Source organism: Panthera uncia, assembly GCF_023721935.1.
Source record: "Panthera uncia isolate 11264 chromosome B3 unlocalized genomic scaffold, Puncia_PCG_1.0 HiC_scaffold_1, whole genome shotgun sequence".
Taxonomy (NCBI): domain Eukaryota; kingdom Metazoa; phylum Chordata; class Mammalia; order Carnivora; family Felidae; genus Panthera; species Panthera uncia.
The window spans coordinates 37,971,896-37,986,594 of NW_026057582.1; the positions used below are offsets into that span (position 1 = coordinate 37,971,896).

Genomic DNA, 14,699 nt, shown 5'->3' on the forward strand with positions numbered 1-14,699 from the left:
GTGAAATGGAAATAGATTAGAAATCTTTAGAGGTACTTCTCATCCTTACAACATTATGTAACTATAATATTTGGGATTTGCTTTACTCATCCCATTCATATTAAAGCATTAAAATTTGCTTTACTTTAATAGGTTCATAAATTTATAAATGACAAGTTTCTTTTCTAAAAGTGTATTTTTTACAGTGGAACCTTATAGTTTGCTTTTACTTAATAGGACATTTACGGACACAGTATACATTTAAGTGATGGCAATAAAATAAATGTAGAAATAATCACTGGCAATTTAATTTTCATAAGATAACTGCTGGTAATCAATTTTATGAGTTGGAGGCATTGAAACAAAATTTTTAATATAAAAGCTGACCAAAGGGGGCCTGGTCCACAGAAGATGTTTATTTGATGTAACAAAACAATACAGTTAGTGTTAGATCCAACCACAAAAAGCAAAAGGAATGAAAAATTTGTACAATGCACATAGAAAAACAAGATGTTTACTGACAACTATATATTTCTAAAATAATGCTTCTAAAATTACTCAATTATTGAAATCTATATGAAAACAGAAGGATGTTAATAGCGACAAAGTGCATAAAACCAAACATCAAATTTTGAGCAAATTAACACACTAGGCAATTTTGCTAACAAAGCATGATTTTTTTTTTTCTTGTTCACAATCTGCTCAAAATATCTTTATACCAACAGGGTGGGCAGAACATTTAGGTTTAATATCATTTACACAATATTAGCATAAACTTCCACAACTACAGATAGGGTATTGTTTTCTTTTGAGCTGGCAAAGTGACTACAGAAACATCAGATCATTTCTCTGAATTGAGAATTTTATCCAAATAAATGTCACATACCTTCCAGATATATGCATATCTTTCTTTATCATGTAAATGGCTTTACCCATTTAAATAATAAACCATACAAGCATTTAAGAATCATTATTATATGATTAACAATGTCATGTTCCAGGTTTAACAATTTCATAGGCCAAAAAAAATTTCTTCTTAAAAACTAGTTTTATAAATGCAGAATATATTGCATGAGTAACTGCTGGTATTTTTTTAAGAAAATATATTGTGCAATTGTGGCTACCATGTACTGCTGGCAAATCATTATTGTGTATGTAAAATGTGAAAAAACGGAGTAAGAATTTTTCAAACTGATCATGATGAAAGGTTACTGCCTTCTTACAAAAATTATATTGGCATCTTATTAAAAATAATTCGATAAGGGACAAACTCCCTAGCCCAAAATAAATAAATAAAAAGGTGCATTTTAAAAATGACGCTACTGCAATGTAATGGTTTAAATACCAAGGAACTGTGAAGACGTGCTGTCTGTGATCTGGCATTAAAGAACGTACTAAAAAAGAGCATTAATGTAAATGAAGTAGAAAGGGGATCAAGATTGAACTAACCAAGTTTGTGCAGTATTGTAGCCAGGCTTCTAAAATTAGATATAGAAAATATAAATAGACTGCTTTAGGTAATGAGCCACCAGTGTCCAAAAAAAGGAATGAGATTATGAAAAAGCTCAGTTAACTTGATCCAAAGCTCTGAGTAATTCTTCACCCTGCAGTAGGTTTCTGCTGCCTTGTACAGGAGCATTAACTTCACAATCATAACTGGTCAGTTGTGGTAATCCACTCTCATCCATTGATTGCCCCAGCAGTCTACATGCTAAATCTGAAAAACAAAGACATACCTAAGTATTCATTCACCTAGTCAATGAATATTACTGAACACTCACTGTGCTATAGGTATTGCAGAAAACTAAAGCAAATAAGTTCTGGGTTTCTAGTCTACAGGGCAAAACCACAACTATGTGAAAAAGCAAGTGGAATAAAGTGTTACTGGTGCTATGTCAGAAGTGTTTAAAGGATACAATGATGGCACAAAGAAGTGATAAATCAATTCTGAAAAAGGCATACAAATGTACAAGTTTTAGCTTCTATTGAATATTGATGGTACACAAAGATAAATCAAAAGTTCCATCTTGAATAGCTATTCCTGTATTCACCACCAGTGGATAAACTGCTACCTTAGTTTTTAATGATGCTAAAGAATGAAAATCACTTTGAAAGTAAAGCTTCTAAATAAAAAACTTTCATACATTTTAATTCTCTGTGGGATGTTCAAGGGTAGAAAGAATAAACTAACCAGAGGGTATTAAAATAATTGTCTTTTGCTCCATTCCATTCTGCTCACTAGATTTGCATCCTTTTACGCGTTTCCAAGAAAGTGATGTAGTAGTTGCACGATCATCTGGCTGCTGTAATAATGTTCCCTAAAAACAGCACAGTTAATTTTACTATGTTGAAATTTTGTAAAAGCAGAAACTTACTTTGTAAAAGCAGATTAATAACCGTACATAGGCAAATTTCTTAAATATGGTTCTAAATTATTTTTAATTATTTCTCTTAATACTACTATGGATAAAGTCATTTGCCACTCATTATGGCAACTGTTTCTGTAAATGCTTTCCAGTAAATATAGTCTGAAAATATCAGTATGAATTATACCAGCACTAACTTAACTTTAACTACTGTTTTTTTTTGGAGGTAAGAAGGAAAAGTAACTGTAAGGGAAGAGAACAAGACTGGTGGTGACACTGAGGTTAGAATGAAGGGAGAAATTCACTTTTTACTTAAAATACATCTGCTTTGTTTGGAATTTTTACAATGAGAATGTAGTCATTAAATGTATTTTTTTTTAATGTTTCATTTTGGAGAGAGAGGGAGACAGAGACAGAGACAGAGAGACAGAGAGACAGAGAGAGAGAGAGAGAGAGAGAGAGAGAGAGAGAGATGGGGAGGCGCTGAGAGAGAGGGAGACAGAGGATCCAAAGCAGGCTCTGTGCTGATAGCAAAGAGCCTGATGCGGGGCTTGGAACTCAAACTGTGAGATCATGACCTGAGCTGAAGTCCGATGCTTAACCAACTGAGCCACCCAGATACCCTCATTTAAATGTATTTTTATGAAATAGTCTTTTATACCAAGTGAAAGAAACAATGTTTAACCTCTGAATATATAACTTTCGTATATGGAAGAAATGAGAAATCACCTATATATTGACTCACATTGTATACAGCACATTAGCTTCTATACAACAGAAAAAGAAACATATTCTCACACTTACAATTCCTACTGCTTGAAAAAGTGAACCGTCATGTTCTATTTTTCGCTTTCTCTGAGCATTCTGCAAAGCTAGTATCTTTGGATTTAGTTCTTCTTCAGGAATGGTAGTTCTGGGAAAAAAAACACATAGTTGCTTTACTATTTTTAAAATACCCAACTAACTTTTTTTGAGCAAAATAAATGATGCCTGTTTTCCAACATTAAGGAATATAATGTTAATATGTAAGAGAATTTTTCTGATTACTAAAGTTTATCATCTGAAGTCAAAGCTCAGTTTTTAAAAGAAAATTTCTTAAAATATGCATTTACCTATTTATAAAATAGATCTGAACAGAACTAAGTTGACATTTTTGTAGGTTAAAGTTAAATACTGGCTTTTCCATTCCAGCCAGTACAAATATTCCTGGGACTATTATAAGTGTAACTTCACATTTCTATGGCGTTTTTAGTTTATAAAACATTGCATGTTCATTAGCTCATTTTAGTCTCACACCAATCTCCAAGAGGTATAAAACACCCATTTTATAAATGAGAAACCTGAGGCTTGTTAGCAATGGGACTTGGAGCAAATTACCTGGTTAGTTGCAGATATGGAAGTGCCTTCTAGATCTCCTGATACCAATTCCCCTCCCAGTAATCTTCCCACGAAGCCACTTTGCCCTCAGTATTGATCTGGTTGTCAAACCTGAACTATCTCCATTTAAAATTAATATTAAGTAGTAAAGAACTGTTTTATGTATCAGGCACATGAATTCTGTTATCTATTTTGTCTTTTCAAGAACTCCTCCCCCCAGCCCATACACAATCACAACAGCTTCTTGCTCTGTTCCATATAGTTGAAAATGCCGTATGAGTGATACATAATTCAAACTGCTCTCCTACATGCAGTTTTGTTTTGTATTTTAAAAAATTCTGTAAAACCTTCATTATTATAGATAGGCAGGTTTTTTTTTTTTTTTTAATTTTTTTTTTCAACATTTTTTATTTATTTTTGGGACAGAGAGAGACAGAGCATGAACGGGGGAGGGGCAGAGAGAGAGGGAGACACAGAATCGGAAACAGGCTCCAGGCTCCGAGCCATCAGCCCAGAGCCTGACGCGGGGCTCGAACTCACGGACCGCGAGATCGTGACCTGGCTGAAGTCGGACGCTTAACCGACTGCGCCACCCAGGCGCCCCTAGATAGGCAGGTTTTTAAATTCTTATAGAAATATATTATCTTTATGGAGTACAGTGCAATCTATCATATAAATATCATCTTAGTAGTAGCACTTCTAATGATTTATCAGCACGTGTAAGGGGGGCTAAGGGGAAGAGGGAGAGAGGGAGAATCTGAAGCAGGCTCCAACCCCCCACTAAGCATGCAGCTTGACACGAGGCTCAATCCCATGACCCTGAGATCACAACCCAAGCCAAAATCAAGAGTTGAACACTTAACCAACTGAGACACCCAGGCACTTCTTAATGGGTTATCTTTAATCTTTGCTCTAAAGCTGTAAGTCATCTGGTTTAGTGCAACATGTTGATTTTGCAATTAGGTCATAAAGAAAAAGCCTTCGTACAGTTCTGCAAGTATTTAGTGCATACTATTTTGATACTAATGTGAAAAAAAGTGACTAGATGTTAGACTTTGGTTTTGACAAGCACACAGTTGTTCAGAAAACGGAATATCCCATAGTCCTCTGTAGCTAATAGTAAACTGTAAATTATAGGTCATAGCCAATTCTATTACTATATTCACTCATCTTCTAATAGCCATTTAGTGACCAAATATTAATACAATGAAATGTTTAAGAGACTGTCACTGCCTTAAAGGTCAGAGCCTATAGTCATTTGGTGACATACTAATTTATAAAGTAATATAAACGCTTCCTTGTTAATCTAAAGCCCCAAGATCTTTTCTTAGTTCTGGGAAAAGGTTTCTCCTAGCATTCTAGTTCAAAACAGTGATGAAAGGCAGGAGAAGAAAAGTCATAGACTCTTGTTATGGCAGTGCTTTTTCCTTGCTGTTGTTATCTGGTTCAGTGTAGGCACAACAGAAATTGTTTCTTTCCTCTACAAACTGCCTCTCTGACTAGCTAAAACTTGTTTCCTTTGATTACAGCCTCAAATTTAAAATGTCAAATCCCGCTACAAATTATATACAGAAATTATAACTTAAAATTTGGGTAGTGTACAGGTATTTGTTCAAACTAACTCCACAAAAGCAATATCATAAATCATGTTCAGATTCCTGTTGTAGCTCTTAAACCTATAGTCTAGCTAATGTTCTATAAAAATGTAATGGAAAAAAAGCACAATTATACATAAATTTTAAAAGGAGGCTTATAAATACCTATGTTGAATACTGAGGACTGAAGATCATCAGGCTCAATGTGAAATGGGGAATTGGAAATACCCTTACGTTGGAAGGTCTTTTATTCAGGTAAGCTTTAAAATAGCTCAAAGAGACAGAAACAGTGAGGAGAATTAACTAGTCTGATTTAAACAACTGCAAAAAACAGGGCCAATTTTTGTACATTTACTGAACTTACTGGCTGCATTTAATTTTTAGAAGTACTAGAAGATCCTCCTACCTCCTACATTTAGATAGGTGCTAAGGTTATCTTCAAGAAAACAAATACACAAGTTTAATTTGAGTGCTTGTTTTAAGTCCAGAATTTGTATGTCAAAAACATATTACCAGAAAGTCTTCTATGCTTAGAAATAAGATATCACCACACATACTTTCTCAAAAATAATAAATCAACTATAACTTTAATGTTGTATATAATTACCTTTGACTCAAAGTGACAGATAACACATTAGGGCTTCTTGGATGAGATTTTTCTGTCTGTTCTATGACTCCTTTTCCTGCTCTGTTTGGTGAGGCTGTCCGACTTCCAGTATCACCATACAGTGATGTTGTGGCACCAGTAGTTACTTTGGGTACATGGGTAGGAGATGGAGATGCAATCAGTATTTTAATGTCTTCTATACCATCTTTTGTCACTGTTTTTAATTCATCAGTGGTGGCAGTGGTACTGGTAGTGGTAACAGGAGGTTCCTCCTGCATCTGAGCCGGCTGGAATACTGTAATTGTGCCCACGCTTTGAGGGCTTGTAGAACTGCTTTCCAGTGGCGACAACTGATCAAAGGAACGTAACTGGAAGTCATCATCCATTGGGATGTAAGGAGCTAACATCTCCAAGTCTAAATCCGTGTCCTTTAAAGCAAAAAATACATGAGTTTTTCAATGGCCACATCTTATAAAAGAATAACAAGTTAAACCCAAAGTCACTTCCAACTAACAATTAATAAAGTTTAACAGAAAATATAATAAGCAAGTTTATATACCTGGGTGGAAAATGGATTCTTGGCTTCTGTGTCTTCAGCAAAAAGTTTCTCTACCAATTCCAGCTTAAATTCATTGACCATATCACTATCCACATCAAAACAATATTCACTGGGACTGGTAGGCTGTAAAAGGAATTCAATGGGTTTACTTTTCCCTGAGGAAACCTGCACATATTTTGCTAGTTGTTAGAATTCTTAAACCAACAAAGTCCATCTCTTCTATCACATTTTATCTAACTAGAGGGAAGTTAAACTTTTGAACTTACCCTTGTAACTAATTTTGCCAACACATGCATTTCTGTGTAACATCATTTATGAAATTAGGACTAAAAGGTATTGATCTGCTTCTAGGAGAATTCATTTAATAATTCAACGCCCACATGGTACCTAATTGGCCAATAATTAGATATGATATACTTACTATTCACTGGACTCTACCTTTGTACTGAGAGGCCACGCTACTGTGGTGATCTACCTAAAAATCTCACATCTACCCTGGGATGAAGTAGGGGTAGAGACTTAAGTTGTTTTACTTGCATTCACCTTAACATATGTAGTACGATTTTGGGAGTTCTGAGCAAGGATTATAACCAGAAAACCAAAGCTATATAATTTAAGCATAAACTTTTGCTTCCCTCATTTTAACATTTTTGTTAGATTTACCTTTGTCTGATAAAAAACAAAATGAATCAATAGATTTTTATGCTGGGGAAGGTGAGCCACCAAAGCACAGAGGCTTTGAGATGTCAAATCTCCCGAAGGCTATGAGATGTCAAATCTCCTCTTAGCCTGCCAGTTTGAATTGATAAATATTTAATGTAAACTTATTCACCATTTATTAAGGCTTATTTGTGCCTCACCAAGTCGGAATATTCAAGTCTGAGTTGTGCTACTCCTGAGCTATCTTTAGATATAGGAAGCTGTACTGAATCAAAATTGAATCATTCTAGATTTAGAAATAGAGCCCCATGTGACATCGTTAGGCTTGGTCTCAGCCTAGCCCTTAAAGACTATTTTCTTTGTGTTTATAGAAAAACTATTATCAAGACAACTTGAATAAAAAATAGTTACCAAGTATTTGCTCTGTGTAAGACTTGGTATTTTCATGTTAAATTTACCCAGAATTTCAAGTAATGGAAATTGGACAAAGTTCAGCAATTAGCCCTTCCCTTTTCAAGCTTTGCTAAAGTAAGGTTTTTGCTACTTGACAATTCTCCAACACAATGAGTAGTATGTATGGGCTTGGAGCTATTATAGGCACAGACATTATTCTCTATCAATGACTAAATTCAAAACTTTTTTGGCACTCATTTTGTAAATACATTCCTGAACATTAAAGTATGAAAGTTATGCTCTTCTTTTATTATGACACCTACCTCAGGTGAACTCTGTCTAGTGCTTCCATCAGAAGGACTAGCTGGCTGATCTTGAATCTGGGGCATAGTAAAAGAAAGTTCCAGTGACTCTGGATTTGGCTCTAATTTTAGTACAACTTCTTGATTGAGTGCAGGGTCAGCACTACTTCGAAGTGGCTTTGGAGTTTCAGAAGCAGGTAATGGAGACATTGCCAAATTTATGTTCTGTAATTTTTCATTGGATGAGGGAAGCATTACATCATTATACAATGGAACTTCCTCAAGTTGCTGGTCATCAGTTTCTGTGTCTATAGGTAAAAAATTATTAGTCAATTTAAAGAATAGCTATATTTTAATATATACAGAAATGCAAGCCCCCTTTTACAACACGTCTAATTCACTCAAACAAAAATGTTGCTAAATTTTCCTTCATCAGAAAGTTTACAGATCTTATGGTACAACTCTAAATCTGAATTATCTTTCCAATCTACTATTGACAGCTCCTATTATATTTATAGCATAAAAACCCCCACAAGGGCACCCGGGTGGCTCAGCTGGTTAAGCTTCCAACTCTTGATTGTGGCTCAGGTCATGAACTCACAGTTCTGTGGCACTGAGCCTGCGTTGGGTGGGCTCCCTGTGGACAGTGCAGAGCCTGCTTGGAATTCTCACTCTCTTTCTCTCTGCCCCTCCCCCACTTACATGTGCTCTCTCCCTCAAAATAAATATTAAAAACAAAAAAATAACCAACTCTGCAATTCCAACCCTTTCACACCTTTTATTCATTAAAATTTAACTAACTTTGAAATTACAGTTTTCATTTTCAATGTCTGATATTATGGTATGACTGGTGATTTATCCTTTAGTGAACTATGCCTATTGCAATAGAACTCTGCTCAATTGTGGAGAAAATAGGGCAGTGGGAAATACAGAAATAGCAGGGTGGTTGAGAAACATTGAAGTGGGAAGAAGAAATACCTAAGCACCCTTTGAAGCACAATTTCCAATAATATGACAGAAGCAGGAGTGCTGAGAAATTACAGAGGCAAAAATATTTAAGCAAATACTTTGAAGACTTTGAAAAACAAATTATATAAGACTACAACATCCAAATGATTACCAACAAAAAATGTCCAAATTCAGTTAAAATGGGCTTACAGCAATAGACATAGTTTAGGCAATCAACACAATAACTAAAGACCCACCATTGCTGCCGAAATCTAAAGATATGATTGTGTCTCCAGCAGCTGGGGCCAGCAAAGTTAAAGCATCAGGTTCCTTCTTAAGTTTATCAAACAGACTACTTGTGTCTTCTGATTCAACTTTGGTGAACAGCTGAGTCATTTTCATATCTGAAGATTCAACTGGTTTGAGGACACATTCTGTTTGTTGAAGGGAGAAAATCAAGTCGTGCTGAATAATACCACTGTCAAAAAAGAGAGATTAGTAATTCTTAACTGAGCACTGACACAATGCAGGGGGTCTCTGAAACAACCTTGTCTCTTAAAATACTGCTTTATGAAAAGGAACATTTTAAGATGCTTTAACCTAATAGTTCATGCATACTTGCTCACATTCAGGGTTTAAAATGCCAATATGAAATAAAGACCTATAAAAATTCATAGTATAAGACAGTTTAAATATTTGACTAAATTAAAAAACTTCAGCTATCCCTTTGGGAAGAGTGATGGTGACAAAGAAATGGAATAGTCAAGTACATGAAGGGCACCAACACATCTAAACAATTTTTGTGAGGATTCACATGTAATGAAACTGGCACAGAAGAACTCTTTGGGACTGATGTATGAGGCATGACCTAAGGATGGCCCTAGAATATAAAGACATATAGATAAATGACCAAGGCCTAAGGCAGGTGCCATATTTTCCTTGGTGGTAAGAAAATGATACGGTGATAACACCTACAGGATAGAGTGGAAGAGGGATGATTAACAACAGATCCATGTGTTTGGCTTAAATGTAAGTTTTTATTGTTCCTTTAATCACAAACATTTAGGTGTTTACTAAGTGAAATAAACCAAGGATACAAAGTTTAAAATACCTAACCCTTGTCCTCAGAAGTGCAATGTAGATGTGCAAACAATTAAAATACAAAATGGTAACTGCTAGAATAGAGAAGGCGTGCTTCACAGCCAACAAGCTGACACTTCGGCTCAAGTAGGGTTTGTTAGGCAGATGGGACAGGGGCAAAAGAAGGACATTCCAAGTGGGTAATTTAATGGGAAAGTCACAAAAGAACTCTTTGACACTAATATTAAAACATTAAAGGATGGGCGCCTGGGTGGCTCAGTCAGTTGAGCGTCCAACTCTTGATTTCAGCTCAGGTCATGATCCGAGGGTCATAGGATTCTGCCCTGAGTCAGCCTCTGCACTGAGTGTGGAGTCTGCTTAAGATTCTCTCTCTCCCTCTGCCCCTCTCCCCCAATTGCACACTCTAAAATTAAAAATTAAAAAAAAAAAAAAAAACATTGAAGGATGGTGTCAGAAGTGGCAAAAATTAAGACAAGTGACCAAAGTCTTACCAAGAGAGGTAGTCACAGATTTTAGAAAGAGGGTAGGTGGAATCAACAAAAGCATGAAGAGTATAGAAAATGACAAGAAATGATGCTATGTAAGTTAAGCAAGGGTTTATCTCGGGGGTGATAAAGCATCTTTAAAACAATTCTAAGGAAAAGGAGATGCTCAGATATCCATGCAAGAAAACTCAGCATGGTGGTAATGTGGAAGATGGACTAGAAGGGAGTAGTCACCTGCTGAAGCAGATCAAATGGAAGGCCAGTTTATGATATCCATAATATTCACAAGCCAGTCAACTAAAAGAAGAGTTCTTGAATACACAAGAGCCATGCACTATATTATACAGCCTTTTATGGTAATCTCACGTAGAATTTCATTTAATCCTCATTTCTGAGGATTAAATATCCTCAGAATATTGAGGAGATAAATATCATCTCTCCTATATGGGTGAAATTCAAAGTAATAAGAACTTCCCAAGGTCATGCAGCTAATAAGTGAAAGAGCTATGACACAAAGCTACCTATTCCAAGGCCAGGGTTCTTCCTACAAAAATAACATAGCTATTTGAGATAGTATATGCTGACAGAAATAGGACTAGAGCAAACTAACCCAATAAGGGATATGGTATTTTTTTAAGGTCTTTTTAAAAATGGGAGTGAAAAGAATGTGAATAGATGGGTACTGGTAATAGTACAATCACTGCAGAATAGCAGGCCTGGACACTCAGGTCTAAGTACTGAAAACCGTAATTAGGTGGAAATGTGAAAATAAAATTCAGTTAACATTTTATAATCTTATCTCCCTTTATATAAAAGAACAAAATATCCAAAAAGGTTATTACTTGCTCCCCCAAAATATTTACTTTTCAGGCTTACCTCACAACGTAATTTACACATACAATGCACTGTGGTTGAGAGTTCTTAGTGTTATATATGACGGTCGCTTGAGTTTCAACCCAGACATATCCACCTCTTTTGGCAAGCATCCTGTACTGTCCTGTGGTGACTTGGCCTTTAGTAAACACTAGGAGTGAAAAGGAAAAACAGTCATGCAGAGAAAATAACTTCTAATTTTCAATCAAATAAATGGATGCTGAATGTTGATTATTTTAGAAAAGAGATGTTTATTTTAATAGAATCAGTTATAATTGTTTAAAGTGACAGAGAAAAAGCCCCAGCATAGCCAAAAAAAAAACACAGTTCATTCTTCTAACCCCTAAAATAAACTCCTTTCCTGCCAATCTTCACTTTAAATAAAATGAAAGCCAGGAATGAGGGACAGCAGTGACTAATTCCTTTAATGACTTATATGTTGAAAGTATCAAAAAGACTAGACAATGAATAATCTTGATTCTACAGAGCACATTTGAGCAAGTGGCACTGCTACATTTCCTTACATTTCTACTGAGGTTTCCAGAGAATTAGCAATGCTTCAAATAGCTGTGCTCGCATATTTGAATCTCAGCTGGTATCATGCTGAAATCTTGGCAATTTAGGCAAACTTAATCAATTGTTAATTTGGGAGCAAGTACCAGATAAAAAGTAATGATGACATTATCTTGAGTCTTGGGGTCCTGACTGCTGACTTGCGCTCATTTTGTAGTTCAAGGCTAATCATTCTAACTCAGTGACATTCAGGTATCCCTGATCACATTGGGAAGTCATGTTTAAGTACAGATTAAATAAGCAAGTGAGATTCGAAAGTCTTACTATGGGATCTTCAAATAACATTCACGAGTATCTTATGTCAAGTGTACTTGTTACCACTTGTACATGACATTGATTGCCTTCACATTCACTAAGTCACTCAATAATTATTTTCTAAGTGCCTTCCATGTGCTAACAACTGATCTAAATACTTCAATGTGAATTCTGAAAATGATGCTATAATATTCCATGACATTTTTTAGTCTTTGTATTAAAAATGCCAGGTTAGTTTTATATATTATTAAATGATTCTACTTTAACTAGTATCAGTTACAACAAATACAAAACATAGATTTAATGGTTGACATCCCTTATGAAGAGTTCTATTAAGATATTTAGTCTAGGAAGACTGATTAATTTTAACCAAAAAGTTAGATATATGGCCAAACAGTAAGGAGACTGCAAGAATTACATAATTAGAAAATCTATATAGTTTTTCCATTGTACTTACTGTCATGATGAGTTTTGGTCAGATGGTCAGAGTCCAAAGCGTGGTAATATTCATATATTGAGCGGCCCAAAAGTTCCTCTGGCTCATATCCCATCAATTCAGTAATTCTGTTAAGTAAAAAATGTAAGAAGAGAAAGAGAAATTTTGCTTCTTTAAAGTAACTGATATGAATTAATCTCATGGACAAATGGATTTTCAAAACTAAGAGCATCCTTCTCTGCTAAGAAGTTTACATCTCACTTTTGGTAACTCTACAGTTACTAAATACGGCACCATGCATGTTCTTTAAATCCTCTGGATTCACATCCTGCTACTTAACCCGTTTATCCCTTTCACCCAAACTCATTACATATTGTCATCATGTTTTACTGTACTTACTTTTGGTAATAAGGGGATTCATAAGTAGATAGAAAGTACTGCTAAATAAAATGGTAAAAGATGTAATGGTAATCACTGACATTTAACTTGAAATATAAGATTAAATCCATAACATTAGTTTACCATAAAACCAGATTCTTTTTGTATTGAGTGTGTACAAACCAGATTCTTTATTTAACAATGCCCTTAGGCAAGGCTTCAATCAATATCTACTACACAATTTTAGTATCACCAACCAAAGAATATCTACACTAAATGGAAGTAAAGAGATACACATTATGTTTGTTTTAGAAGATGCTCTTGTAACTTAGTTTTTTAAATAATATAAAATTATAGGAATTCATTTTAGATGAAACAATGATATCAAACTGAAAATGGACTAGAAAGTAATCTAGTCTAAACTCCTTTTGGTTTCCTGAAAGTTCTTTTAGGACATAGATTAGATCTTACTACTCTGTGTAACCAGTCAGAAACGGAACGCATTTCATGTGAAAGAGAAAGCTGTCTTCTTACAACCACACTAAACACAAATATTCTCTTTTTTCTAGGAGCAAAACCTGAGTTAAACTTTTCAATTTCTCAGGACTTTCTGAGTTGTAAGCAAAAGTTACTTAATGTACTGTGTCCAAAAAAAAAAAAAAACACACAAGAAAGATATCCTTCTAAGAAATGTATAAAAGTAAGAGTTTGTGTTGTCACACTTTAAGGCAAGATCTGCCATACAGTTTATTCCAAAATAATTACAAATAGAAAGAGGTTTGTAAAAAAAACACAAAAAACAAAAACTAAACCAAAACTAAAATCCAGACTTCTTTACAAAGAGGTATCTCTAAACACATCTGCACTAGGTGGCAGCATTACAAAGGAAACTAGTATTTTTTAAAAATGGTCCGATTTCTTTAAATTATGCTTTAAAAATAACTTTAATTCATCTTATATTGGTTACTTTTAAACAAAATTCCCGTGGGATTAAAAAAACTTCCATTATTTAAATCTTTATATGCCTGGGGCACCTCTGTGGCTCAGTGGCTCTTGATTCCAGTCAGGTCAGGTCATGATCTCACGGTTCATGAGTTCAAAGCCCACATTGGGCTCTACACTGACAGCACGAAGAATGCTTTGGATTCTGTGTCTCTCTGTCTACCCCTCCCCTGTTTGTACTCTGTCTCTCAAAATAAATAAATAAATAAACTTAACAAAAAAATAAATCTTTATATGCTAAGTATGCCTGGCATTGTTCTAGGTGTGAAAATGCAAGGTCAAAACTCAACGTGTAGCTAATCTTCTGGAACACTTACCATACTACTAATGAAATAATGTGGTAAGTGTAATGATGGTAATCTGTTGCAGGAATCAGAGGAACCACCCTTATCAACGAGAAGAAATGGTTGGGTGAGCGGCAAAACCATTTCAGGAAGAAGGTATACCAGAAGCAGAGACAGAGAGAAGACAATGCTTGACAGTGTATAAATGAGAAAGACTTTCATGTGGTTAGTGGGGGCAGGTGAGAAGAGATGAGGCTAGAGATGTAAAGCAGATTAATGGGGGCCTTTTATCATGTTAAGAAGCTCTGATTTAATTAGATGTCAATCAGTGCTTCTCAGAGTTGAGGTACATCTATCATTAAGGGATGCAAGATGTTAAAATATAAACAGAATGCTTTCCTAGAAAGTCAATTTTATTTAACTTTAGAGAATTATATAGCTTATATTCTGTACCAAAAAGGAGAGTGATCCAGGAAATTTGATCATAATGTGTTTTTAATGTACTAGGAAACCTGTGATCTAAAGC

General features: G+C 35.0%; 1 protein-coding gene across 1 annotated transcript in view; it reads right to left on the reverse strand.

Annotated features, from left to right (window-relative positions):
* Window positions 1-374: 374 nt before the first annotated feature.
* HIF1A (hypoxia inducible factor 1 subunit alpha) overlaps window positions 375-14,699 on the reverse strand; it is a 42,355-nt gene continuing 28,030 nt past the window's right edge. The window contains exons 7-15 of the mRNA XM_049611509.1: window positions 12,531-12,637; window positions 11,249-11,396; window positions 9,044-9,264; window positions 7,860-8,146; window positions 6,484-6,606; window positions 5,925-6,352; window positions 3,150-3,258; window positions 2,171-2,297; window positions 375-1,696 (exon numbers count right to left, since the gene is read on the reverse strand). Of these exons, the coding sequence (XP_049467466.1) occupies window positions 1,545-1,696; window positions 2,171-2,297; window positions 3,150-3,258; window positions 5,925-6,352; window positions 6,484-6,606; window positions 7,860-8,146; window positions 9,044-9,264; window positions 11,249-11,396; window positions 12,531-12,637 (1,702 nt within the window). The 3' untranslated portion in view covers window positions 375-1,544. The remainder of the gene's footprint in view (window positions 1,697-2,170; window positions 2,298-3,149; window positions 3,259-5,924; window positions 6,353-6,483; window positions 6,607-7,859; window positions 8,147-9,043; window positions 9,265-11,248; window positions 11,397-12,530; window positions 12,638-14,699) is intronic.